This window comes from Quercus lobata, chromosome 12, assembly GCF_001633185.2.
Source record: "Quercus lobata isolate SW786 chromosome 12, ValleyOak3.0 Primary Assembly, whole genome shotgun sequence".
In the NCBI taxonomy this organism is placed as follows: domain Eukaryota; kingdom Viridiplantae; phylum Streptophyta; class Magnoliopsida; order Fagales; family Fagaceae; genus Quercus; species Quercus lobata.
This window is the reverse complement of record NC_044915.1, coordinates 7,965,185-7,977,604: the sequence shown is the minus strand read 5'-3', so window position 1 is coordinate 7,977,604 and position 12,420 is coordinate 7,965,185. Positions and strand designations below refer to the sequence as shown.

At 34.8% G+C, this 12,420-nt stretch overlaps 1 protein-coding gene across 2 annotated transcripts; it reads right to left on the bottom strand.

Annotated features, from left to right (window-relative positions):
* On the bottom strand, positions 1 to 10,624 carry LOC115971378 (poly(U)-specific endoribonuclease-B). Of its 2 annotated transcripts, XM_031091263.1 has the most exons (8): positions 10,358 to 10,624; positions 10,175 to 10,276; positions 9,981 to 10,055; positions 8,332 to 8,406; positions 8,177 to 8,245; positions 2,674 to 3,282; positions 1,870 to 1,941; positions 1 to 465 (listed from the first exon to the last, which is right to left on the bottom strand). In XM_031091263.1, exons 1-8 carry the CDS (start codon positions 10,490 to 10,492, stop codon positions 232 to 234), a joined length of 1,371 nt encoding a protein of 456 aa, XP_030947123.1. In that variant the 5' UTR covers positions 10,493 to 10,624; the 3' UTR covers positions 1 to 231. The 2 variants fall into 2 exon arrangements, with proteins under 2 accessions (XP_030947123.1, XP_030947124.1); XM_031091264.1 differs by lacking the exon at positions 8,177 to 8,245 and having other exon boundaries at positions 10,358 to 10,600.
* Between the last annotated feature and the right edge of the window lie 1,796 nt (positions 10,625 to 12,420).

The following is a 12,420-nucleotide window of genomic DNA, read 5'->3' as shown; positions in this document are numbered from 1 at the left end:
GATAACAAAGTAGCATCTTAGCAAAGCCATTTTATATCAGGATAGGTTCCTTAAGGTTTCAATTGATCAAATAACTAAATCATTGAAAATAAGTGCTTTCATCATAGACTTTTATCATACAATCCCAAACACTACTAATTAATTCACCGTCTCTAGATCATCTGGGTATGTATTCTCTTACACGTAACTCATGGCTATGCATGAAAATAACCGGTTTCTGCTACCTGAAATTCAACACTCTGCTATGGGAAACACAGATCCAATTCTATCTCCAAGACGATAGCACTTGATATTAACTGGATATGGACCCAACTGAATGTAATTATCCTCTCCACCCATATAGAAACACAGGGCGTATAATGCAACTTCAAATTCTGGGCTCACTCCAACAAACATGCTTGATACAGATTTGAGAACACCATTCCACTCAAACTGAACTGTAATCAACTGGGTTTCGTAGTCTGGCTGCAAGTTGGAATAAATGACAGAAACATTTCAAACAAGATGTGGTCACATTGTAATGTAGGATATAAATTCCCTAAAGATACAATAATATGTTTTGCCACAATTGTGGTCACATTCACAACAATCAAAAGCTTCCTTACTACCTAACATATCAAAATCCCAAAAAGCTTCAGCTCTAAAAAGAATGTTATAAAGATTTGTTGGTCCTGTAATCAGCAGCTGTTATGTCACACTATATTGCTTGTCAAATTAAATTGATTAGGTTGATACATTGTCACTAACAAAAATAACTTGGATAAAAAATGGAGAATATGGTGAGCAATTCGTACGAAGGAAAATAGAATCACTAGTGTATCAGTATTAGCAATGTTAATACCCATCTGAAGTAATGCATCATATTAAATACGTAAGCCCTGTATTGTGTAATTAATAAGCCAATTTTATAAAATGGCATCCAGAAAACATAAAAGATATCCCATTTAATTAAAGAGCAACAGAGTTAACTTCTAAAACGGTATCTATTTCTTGTCCTCTAAAGAGGAGCAAAACAAATGTTCGGAAACTTTCTACTTCATTTTCTTAAAATTCTAGACACTATTGATTTAATAAGCCAAATAATATTTTGTAACAAGTATTTTTGAATTACAAAGTGGAAAATATACAAACTTGTATGGCCTGCACAGCATTTGAATAATGAGTTTATATTAAACAAGCTAGAAAATTAAAAAACAAATTTTCAATATTAGGCTTTTTGCAAAAGCCATTCAGTTGGAATGACAAAATAAGCCAAATGGGCTGTCCTCTTCACATGAGCAGCAACTAAAATTTCATAAAATCTATTCTCTTATTCTTGTAATAGTTAAGCAAAATAGCACAAAGGTAGTTTAGGTTCAACATCATAAAACTACACTAATATTGTCCTCAAGTTTTGTATAACGTAATGCAAGTGTAAAATTTCATAAAGGTACTAGTGCGCATTTGGTGCATCTTATTTTTTAGCTTTTTGAAATGGGTTGTTTGAAAAGGCTGTACCTAGGAAAAAAAAGTGAGGTTTAAAAAAATATAATTTAAAAAATTGCTATTTCAAAATAGGATGCCAAACGGATGCTAGATATGAATATTTATTTCCACAATGCCGGAAATAATATTGCAAATATGGAGCACTCGCAATGAAAAACAAAGCCCATCAAAATATTAAAGGAAAATCATGATGCAATAACCCCTGAATAAACTATATAAAACTTATGCAGACAAAATACAATTTACGCCCACTAGAAGCAAAGAAATGTTTAAAAAGAAATAACACAACAAAGTTGAGGTTAAAACTGATTTTGGAAAACTTCAAGTTTTCTTTTCCTCAGATTTCTCAGCATCCAAATGGAAGAAAAGGATAAGGTCACTTACAGTCTGCCCACGTCGTCGGGGAAAAATATAACCTTGATAGTCCACTCTCCCTTTAGCTTCTTCTAGGTAAAACTGCAAGGAGAGAGAACAAACAATACACAAATTAACACTCACACTTCATTGAGGAAAAACAGAGTTAATAAATTCTAGGGTGCTGGGCTAGAGTCAACTTCAGAGAAAATTAAGTCCACTTGATAGCCAAAATGAAAGATTGACAACAAAGAACAACCATTAGCCCTAGAAAAATTCTTACAACTTAATCCTTTACTATATACATCATCAATTCCAAGCATCTAACTTAGAAATCAATTATTATTTTCCATAGAAAAAAGTAATGTTTGATTTATATCCATATGCATTCGCAAACAAATGCATTTTTCTCCAATTAATTATTTTTATTTGGGTAAATTACAACAAGCTCCCTTAAAGTCTTGTGAAATGACATTCCCCAAAACTTTTCAAAAAATGTACTCTCCCCCCCTTAAGGTTTTTATAAATGCAACTGAAAAATCCATGCCCACTCTCTCAGTTACTTCCCTAATGGAATATTCCATTTTTAGAAAAGATTCCTACTCATTTAAACAAACCCCAATTAGACAAATCATAAGGGGGAGTGTCATTTCTCAAAATACTTTAAGAGAGAGTCATTTTGTGAAACTTCAATGGAGGTTGGTGTAATTTGCCCATTACATTTTGATAATTACTTCTGTTTGTGTGAAATGTCAAACTTAAAATCAATATAGTATTCCAGACATAAGCATGAATTTGTTCAGACATAGGGAAAATGTAAGTAACAAGACAAACCTGAAGCCAGTTGTGGAAGCCAGAAACCTCTTGTTCACCACGTTGCTTGATTTCTCCAACAAATACATGTTCAAAAGCAGAAGAGGAACCAGAGGTACCACCTCGGCCATAAAGATCAAACCAGAGACTAGTCATCATTCTTTTAAAATCTTGATAGTTCTCAGGTACAACTCCTTTGGATGACAGATACTTGTGAAGGTACTTGATTGGTGCAGTTCTACTAATTTCTTCTATAAATGCAGCTTGCTCTTGCCTCTCTTCAGATGTGACAACTTCTTTGTGCCCTTGATCTGGGTTATAATTATCTAGAAGAGAAAAGAAACGAGAGAAAGTAGGTCTCCTGAATATGTCTTCGCTCAGCCGGCTAAATAGGCTTCCTTGTGCCATATCTTCCTTTTGGTAGACCTTCTTCCCTTCACCACAGTCAATTTCATAGTCCTTACCAGGTACTAAACGGTTTAAATCAAGTTCCCAAAGCTTGTTGCAAGCTTGTGACAGGTCAGCAAGCTCCTCTTCCGAGGGTTCTATGTTATCACCAATCTCAACCTCATCAGAGTATTCTTGTTCACTGGCAGGCCGCTTGTATCCATGCCATTGATCCTTCTGAATCTGTCAATGTGTTGATCGCAGTGAATCACGGAGACATTGACCATAAAAACAAATCTTTTCAAACTCGTAATGCAGCATCTTATGATACTACATGTTCAACTAAGACAAGAAAATCCAAGTTTCTAATCAGGTTAACATAGTAAAAATGCAATTAATTAAAACTAGCCTCGTTACACACGCTATTATCCCTTAATTAATGGCTAAAAGTAAGGAGACGTGAAATTGGAGAAAGAGTAGTAAATGGTGTCATGGTTTTTGTGATGACTTTGAATTATTCAATTTACTTTTGTTTTGGAATTTTACTAAATCACTTTGAATTAGGTAAATAGGGTTAGTTTTTGGTAGTATTAGCAAGTGGACATGAAGGAGTCTTATTTTTTAGGTGATTTAAATGATTCAATTTACTTTTATATCCTTGTTATTGTGAATTTTTATTAATTAATTTTCAATTAATAGGTTTATTTTTGGAAGTATAAAAAAGTGGACACCAAAGAGTCATGTTCCAATTATATATATGAAGAGAGAGATTATACAACTTTCTTGACCTGACTTCTACATATACGTCAACTTATCCACAAACACACACACACACACACAAAAAAAAAAAAAAAAAACCTTGGGCCAGAATTTTTGCAGATTAATTCCAATCTAGATTGGTGTTATTTCACAGTAACATGCCCAATTATCTAGCCAAACAACATAACTAAACGACAAAAATCTATGTTTCTCTTTTTTTTTGATAAGTAAGAAGAAAATATTATTAATGAAAGAAAAGCAAGAAAAATACAATGAGTTCACGGTAGTGAATGAAGGAAAAATGAGCAAAAAGACAAAAGCAGCCCCTAATCTATTCTAATAGATGAAAGAAAATCCATAAGGGTAGAACAATTCAAGAAGCCCCAACAACGAGACCAATCAAAGAGGTTCCCTTGGCAACACTCTAATAATTGAACCACAATTTTCCCCTCATCCTCAAAAAACCGCCGATTCCATTCAGTCCAAATGGTCCACAATAAACAGCGTGGAACCAAATTCCAAATATCAGAACTATGCTTCCCAAGCCAATGATACCAACAAAATAGTAAGTCCACAACTGAACCTGGCACGACCTAATCAATCCCAAATAGCCGTAGCATATACATCCACAAAGAATGAGCTATCGGGCAAAAAAGTAATAAGTGATCCACAGGTTCCGCGTTACAACAGCACATACAACAATGATTCGCCAACAACGATTACCTCTGTTTCTCAAGGTAATGACACCTTGCTGCCTCACTAAAAACCACCATATAACATCAAAATAGAAACCAAACATATACAGATGGTTGGTTTTGCATGTGGTTTTGGCACAAAATGGACAATATGGATCTATCATTTCATTTCAACCATTCGGTTATCATCATGGTTAATGGTTCTTTATCATGATGCTTCAAAATCTCATGGGATTAAGTAAAGGGAACACTTTGTACCCTTTGGTGTTTCTCTTGATTATGGAGAATTTGAGTAGAATGATACAAAAGAGCAATAGATGGTGGTTTGAGTAATAGTTTTAAAGATGGGATGGATAGCAAAAGAGTTATTGATATTTCTCACCTCCTCTTTACAGATGACACCTTGGTATTTTTTGATGCCTCACTTGAACAACTTGTTATATTCGTTGTGTTTTTATTTGCTTTGCAGCTGTGTCCAAACTAAAAGTCAATCTAAACAAGAGCAAATTGGTACCAATTGGTGAAGTAGCAAATTTGATGGGTCTTGTTAATATTCTTGGCTGTAAGGTTGGATCATTACCTCTGACCTACATAGGCCTACCTTTGGGTTCTACTTTTAAAGTCAACAATATTTGGTGTCCTGTTGTGGAAAAGGTGGGAAACCAGTTAGCAGGGTAGAAAATTGTGTACATATACAAGATAGGAAGAGTGACCTTGATTAAGAGTACATTATCTTCTATCCCTACCTATTTTATGTCACTGTTTTGATTGCCTATACTCATGTGACCAGTGAGTTGGCGAAACTTCTAAGGGACTTCTTATGGGGAGGTTTGGTGACACCAAAAAGTTCTATTTGGTAGAATGGAAAGTGTCATGCTCCCCTATGAAAGAGGGCAGTTTGGGTATCAGAAAGTTTAGTTCTTTTAACCAAGCTCTTCTAAAGAAATGGCTCCAAAAATTTGGAGTGGAAGGATACCATCTTTGGAGGAGAGTAATTTTTACGAAATATGGTGAATGATGGGGAGATTGGACTACATAGCAGATTCAGGGTCCACATGGAGCCTGTTTATGGAAGAATATATGTGGGGGATGGGAATTTTTCTCCAAATTCTAATGGTTTGAGGTACAAGATGGTTCTAGAGTGAGGTTTAAGAGAAACGTTTGGTATGATGACCACTCACTTAAGGACTTGTTCCCAGACCTGGAGGACTTGCTTAAGAATTTTTCCCAAGACTTGTTTACACTAGCAGTGGACAAGGACTCAGTAGCATCTTATCTAGCCAACCCATCTAAGGGAGAGGTTCGGCATCGGAATCCTCACTTTATCTAGATTTTCAGGATTGGGAGTTGGAATCAATCGATTCTTTTTTTTTGAAGTGCTTTATGCTAATCTGCCCTCCTCGCTAGGTCAAGAGAAAGCCTTATGGAAATCCTTCAAAGAAAGGAGTGTTTGACATATGATCACATACTACATTCCCCTTAGGGGTTGTACTGGCATTTCTTTTCCTTGAAAGAGCAGCTGGTAGGCCAAGGTCCCACTAAAGGTGGGAATTTTTTGTGTGGACTGCAGGCCTTGGGAAAATATTAACAATTGACAACTTTCACAGGAGGCACATATTGATAGTTGATTGGTGTTCTACATGTAAAATCAGTGGTGAGACTACATATCACCTACTCCTTCATTGAACCATGGCAATAGATATATGGTCCTTCATCTTCACATTGTTTGGGCTAGCTTGGGTGATGTCCAAATCTGTGGTTGAGTTGCTGGAGTGTTGGTAAGGATGGTTTCAACACCATAGAACAACGAAGATGTGGCGAGCTTTGCCTCTATGTGTCATGTGGAATTTGTGGTAAGAAGAAACAAGTGGGTCTTTGATGGAGTTGCGCATCCCCCTTATGTAATCAAAGAGCATATTTTATAGACTTTGCGTGACTGGATGCGTGCTCTAGGAATCCTTCATTCAATGTCATTTCTTGATTTTATTGACTCTCTCTTTCTCTCTCTTTGTGATTGTATTTTTTGAAAAGGGATAGTACATATCTTCTTATGCGTCTATCTATTTTCCTTTTCTAATAAATTTTTTACATTGATTTGGGTACCTTCTTCACGAAAGGAATTCCAAGTGAAAAGCTTTAGCAAGGTTCTGCAGGGGGGTGGGTCTTAGTTTCCATGGAAGTGTATCTGGAAAACTCCCGTCCCACTAAGGGTGGCTTTCATTTTTTGGTGTGTGATTCTCCAGAAAATCTTGACTGCTGACCAGTTACATAAGAGGGATGTTATCATTATGGAATGGTGCTTCATATGTAAATGTAGTGTAAGGTGGCTTGGGATTTATGGTCCATGATTTTCTGTTTGTTTGGTGCTTTCTTGGGTGGTTCCATATTCAGTAAAAGAACTTATGTTGAGCTGATTGGAGAGGTATGGGAGGAGGTACAGCAAGGGCATTTGGTTAGTGGTCCCATTGTCTCTCATGAAGTGCATTTGGCATGAACAAAATCAGAGAGATTTTTTAAGGGCCAGGAACTCAGCATGATGAAGCTAAAGTTTTTGAAGTCCTTATATGAGTGGATGATGTGCTCAAATGTCTTTTTCGATTTTACATACTCCTTAGGTGCAAGCTTATCGTTTTTTTTTTCTTGCTTGCTTTCTTTAGCTCTCTTTTCTTGTACACTTCCCGTGTACTTGATTTGAGTCTTTTTTTTTTTTTTTTTTTTAAATTTATTTACTTATATAAAAAAAAAAATCTCCTTTTAACCTAATAACAATTCTCTCTCCCTCTGTGTGTGTGTTTGGGGGGGGGGGACCCAAACACATGCATTCATGTACACTAAGGGTGCAACTCAGTTCATTTTGATTTGCTTCTGAGGAATATAAGAATCAGACTGAACTCATTTGGTTAAAAAAAAATTGGACCCAGAACTGAAACAAATTACTTGTGAAACAAAATAAACCCATACCAAATATTTCAGGTTTGTTAGGTTGGGTTCCAAGGGTTTCTTTCTATTTTACTTTTAAAATATTGTATTTAAATATCCTTGCTCAATACAATTTAATCAAATTTTGAAGCTCACCAAAAAAATTTAAAGGAATACATATCCTAAAAATAACTTAATTAACACATTTTCTTTATATGCCTAAATCGCTAACATATCCAGATAATTTCTTCAATACAAACTAATTAATTTCAAAGAAATTTAAAATATATTTCTAAACCTAGTGTTAGAGCATTATACACCTATTGTTCAATATTGTAACAACATATGATATTAAAACGTGTGGTATCATTTGTATTGATTCTATTAATATAGAATTCGGTTCAGGTTGGTTGGGATAACCCACTCCCCTAATCCAAGAACCAGACCGAATTGTTTGAGTTTATGATTTTAACCTAGAATCAAACTATTACAGTGAAGAACCAAACCATATGCACCCATATTGGTCGATTTGGTTCAGGTCTGTGGCTACCTGAGAACCATGTAGAACCCTAGTACACACATGTGGGCAACTCACACATACAACTATAAGAATGTGTAATTCTCATTATGAAACTTAACAAGGAATGGTGTATCCCCAGAACCTACACAGAAATTGATGATTCTGTCCATAAATCATACTATTCTAGGACCAATATGCATTTTAATGTGCCTTATCAAAGTGTAATGAATGGAATAGGAAAAACCTTGTGTGGTTGCCTTTGAGGCTTTCTTCCAACAGTCTCCCACCCATCATTATTCTCTACTTCATTCTCCTGGGTTCAATACCACCAAAAAATTTAAATAACTTAAGAACTAATTCCAGGATATTTACTTTAATCATAAGATTAACAAAATCAACCTCTTTGTTCCAATGGTTTTTGTTATATCCTTGTCGCTCAGCATCTTCATACTTTCCATACTCCTCATGCACAGTCTGCATTTAAATGTTGACAAGAATAAACATTATGGAGAGATTAAAGAGACATCCAAAATTTATGAGAAAGAAAAGAGACTGATTCTATTTGTTGATTGTTATGATTAATGCATGAGTTTTTTTTTTTTTTTTAATTATTGATTAATCTAAAAAGGCATGTTATCATTTCAAATAAGTAATCTTTATGACAGCATAGGAGCAAAAAAGGATCACCAAGGATCACAATTATATATATATATATATATATATATATATATAAAAGAGGCCTCTGCATGAAATTGTTTAATGTAAGTAAAGCTCCTCTAGAAGCAAACATAGTATCCTTTCTACTTCATCTTTTCAAGGCAGTTTAATACCAAGACCTACCTGTTAATTATACAAATAAAAAAAACATCACTAAACAATTTGTATAACACATGATCTTACACAATTGCTAAATTTATTGTAAAAACCAAGTAGCATAGTAATGTGCTTGAAATCAGGTAGTTCACGGGCTACTTTGATATAAAACTTCTTACAAGGGTATTTTGGACTTCATCATTTATATCTTCAAAAAAATATTACATTTTAAGGTACCACTCCCATACAGTGTGTCCAAAACCGAGTCCTACCATGTAAGAGGGTGGACGTGAAAATCCCATTTTATGGACAGAATTGTCCTTCAAACTAATTTGAAAGAAAAAAGTTCCACCAACCAATTACATGATGACTCAAATAACTATTCATATGTATAATTACACAACCTGCTTAAAAAATTATCAACAAGTTATCTTGAGTCATCTAAATGCCAGTTAGCTCCAACTCAACTAGCAACTCCACCCCTTATAAGTTCAAGGTGGAGGGTAAGATCGTGGATTCAAGATCCATGGAAATAGTGTGTAACAAACCAATCAAAAATATATTGAGTCATCTAAACAAAATACACATTGATGGCCATTTGAACTGCCACCTAAATCTCTTTTTCTTTTCGTTTTGAGGAAAATTTGAATTCCATTTAACCACTTATTATTTAATCTAATCAATAAAGGTTGTATCTAGTGCACAAAGCTCCCACTTTTTGTGGGGTTTGGCTGATTCCCAGACTCAAAGCCATGACCTGTTTGGTGAAAAGCACTTGCCATCGCATATATTATATAGGATGTGTTTGGATACTGCTTATTACTGAAAACATTGTAGTAAAATAATTTTTAAATGTATGAATAGTACTGTGAGACCTATTTTTAATAAAAGTTTTGTTGAAAAAAGAGATTTATGGGTCCCGTAAACAGTGCACAGAACCCACTGAAAAAGCATAAATTTTGCTGAAATGCGCTTCTCAAAAAAAAAAAAAAAAAAACACAAGCAGTGCTTTTTAGCACTATCCAAATGGATACTAAGTATGCATTTGGCAAAATTTATTTTTGCCAACTTATTTCACCATTCAGTTTATTTTTGTTACTATCTACAAGTATTAGTGTACTTTTTTTTACTAAGTCCCACGATAAGTGGATCTTAAACGCACACTTAATCAATGCAATGTAAAATTGCAAATCAGATATAAACCCTAATACTCAAAAAAAAAAAAAAAAAATCACCTTTTGGTATTGGGGCGATCTGGAAGGTCTTGAACCGGAGACCCTCCACTCCTCATTCCCTAATTCAGCGTTTTCCTGCAAAATCATATTTCATTTCATTTCAATTCCACTGAAATTCAAATCCCAAAAAAACAGAAACGAGAATCCAATAAAAAGAAAAAAAGGAAAATGGGAATGGGAATGGGAATCTAAACCTGTCTATTCCAACGGTTCTGATTAGAAGAAGCATGATGAGTGCGATGACCGCTACGCCTATTGTCGTCTTCCTCCTCGTTATCTTGCTCCCCGGTCACCACCTGCGCATTTTAGCAACAGTCAGTGCCAGTAGAGTAATTAAAAAGAAAAAAAGATAGATGGGGGGTTTTGTTGTTGCTAACTTGCGCCCAAGTGGATCTGGACTGCTCGTCCCGGTCCTGTGGGCCAGGTTGTTCGTCGTCGTCGTTGTTGTTGTTGTTGTTGTTGTTGCCGTGGCCGAGTGCCACGTCGATCAAGCCTTTGATCAGACCCTCCATTTTTAACGTTCAACGAAGAGAGAAATAGGAATTGAGTGAGTAAGTGAGTGAGTGAGTGTTTGTTTGTGTCCGATCGGAATGGTACAGCTCAGAAAGACAGAAAATGTTAGTTAGTTGAATAAAGTTAAGAGAGGTGGTTGGCGGGTAATGGCAATCTTGTAAATTACACGAAAGTCTGTGTCATTGCTAATTAATGTTTTTGCCGACAAACTTGGGGGACCCATGTGTATGTGTGTGATTTATCTTTGATTTACAGGTCATGCTGATCCACGTATTTTTATTTATTTATAGACCTTAATTATCTTCTAAAATGGCATCGTTATATTTAAACACAATTTAACTATTATAATGTTTAATCTCAATAAGTTGGTTTAGTGGTTTTTAAAACTTCATGATATTCATGAGATTATCTTCATGAGATTTCTCTATGTAATAACCTAGTGTGTGTGGGACAGATGAATTGTATACATCCGAGAGAATAATCAGATACTTGAAAAGGTCTGGATAAAAAAAAAATATATTCAAATGTTTTAATTCAACTTCCTCTCAAAAAGGGGGAAGAAAAAAAAAAATACAACTACTAGATAGTACTAGATCCATAGGCATTGATCTTTGGAGGAAATATGGCAAAAAAAAAAAAAATCTAGAATCCCAAAATTTGGAAAATTATTTCTTATAAACTTTATAGTCACTCACACATACACTAATATAGATTCTACATACTTATGAGTCTCACATAATTATAAGAGTAGTTACATGCAACTGCTCGATGAGATGTCATGGTTGTTAAAATTAAGATCCTATGTAAATTTGTGAAAAAGTCAACTAAATGTGATTAAGAATTGCAAGATTTTTTTCTCCATAAAAAACATAAAAAAGTCAAAATAATGAGTAATAATTGTTAAAAGAATAAATTTTACAAAAATCATTTACAAATTAAATTTTCATTTACACAATAAGATGATATATTTGATGGAGATCCTTATTTTAATCTTGACCATGCATTCTATAATAAATAGTTCAGATCATACCATGTTATTAATCCGCTAACAAAAACCTAAAAATAATGATGCCACATAAGGCAGAGGAAAAATATAAGTAACAACGATTATTTCCCAAAAATAATGGTGACTAAATTGGATATCCTAGGAAGGAAACAATCAACCTACATTCCTATAAGGGACTAAGTTAGAGGGGGTTTAGTCATAGGTTCTCGAATTGCCAACGAGACTCGAGCTCATGTCCTCACTTGATTTTGGAAAACATGAATGTCGAATTATGTATGGTTAGATTTAGATAATCCCGTTAGTATGGCGTGATGGAGAGAAACAAGATAAATGGGGCCAAATAAGGATGTGTACGAGAAGTGGTCTATGCTCCAGGTGCCAAGTTAAGCTGGGAGATTCAATGCGCTGCTACATGGGAATCAGGTCGAATGGGGATACCTAATTCAAAATTAGGACTTCTATTTTCGGTATTTCTTACTCTTCCATGTTCAACTTAGAGACTATTTCCTCCCTTTTTCTTTCTAAAGGGAACCCCCTTTTTAATGCAGAATTGCTAGATTGCTTCTATTTATAGACAAAAGTTGCAAGAATTATATATATATTCTCTACATGCCACGCCAACCAATCAAGAGCCCTGAACCCTATCCATGGTCAAGCTAGAAATGCTAGTTCAATGTTAGTTTTCGTTAACGAGAATGATGAGATCTTTCATTAGTTTTCGTTAACGAGAATGATGAGATCTTTCATATTGTTCGTTTACAAACCTGGCGATTATGTCCATTGCTACCTTCGTCTTAGGTTTTAATTCCAAGACATCTTACAATTTTAGTTCATATGCTTATTGAATCTTTTTCAATTACTAGAAATAAATTTTCTTTCTAGTTGCATTGTCTTGCCTCTTGCTCAATAAAAGACCAGACA

What these genes read in the sequence shown, in the direction of transcription:
- LOC115971378 (XM_031091263.1), bottom strand. Translation starts at nt 10,492, where the DNA reads ATGGAGGGTCTGATCAAAGGCTTGATCGACGTGGCACTCGGCCACGGC. An exon ending in CCAGATCCACTTGGGCGCAA is followed by an intron (nt 10,277 to 10,357) that starts GTTAGCAACAAC and finishes TAAAATGCGCAG; the next exon opens with GTGGTGACCGGGGAGCAAGA. An exon ending in AAAACCATTGGAACAAAGAG is followed by an intron (nt 8,246 to 8,331) that starts GTTGATTTTGTT and finishes TATTGAACCCAG; the next exon opens with GAGAATGAAGTAGAGAATAA.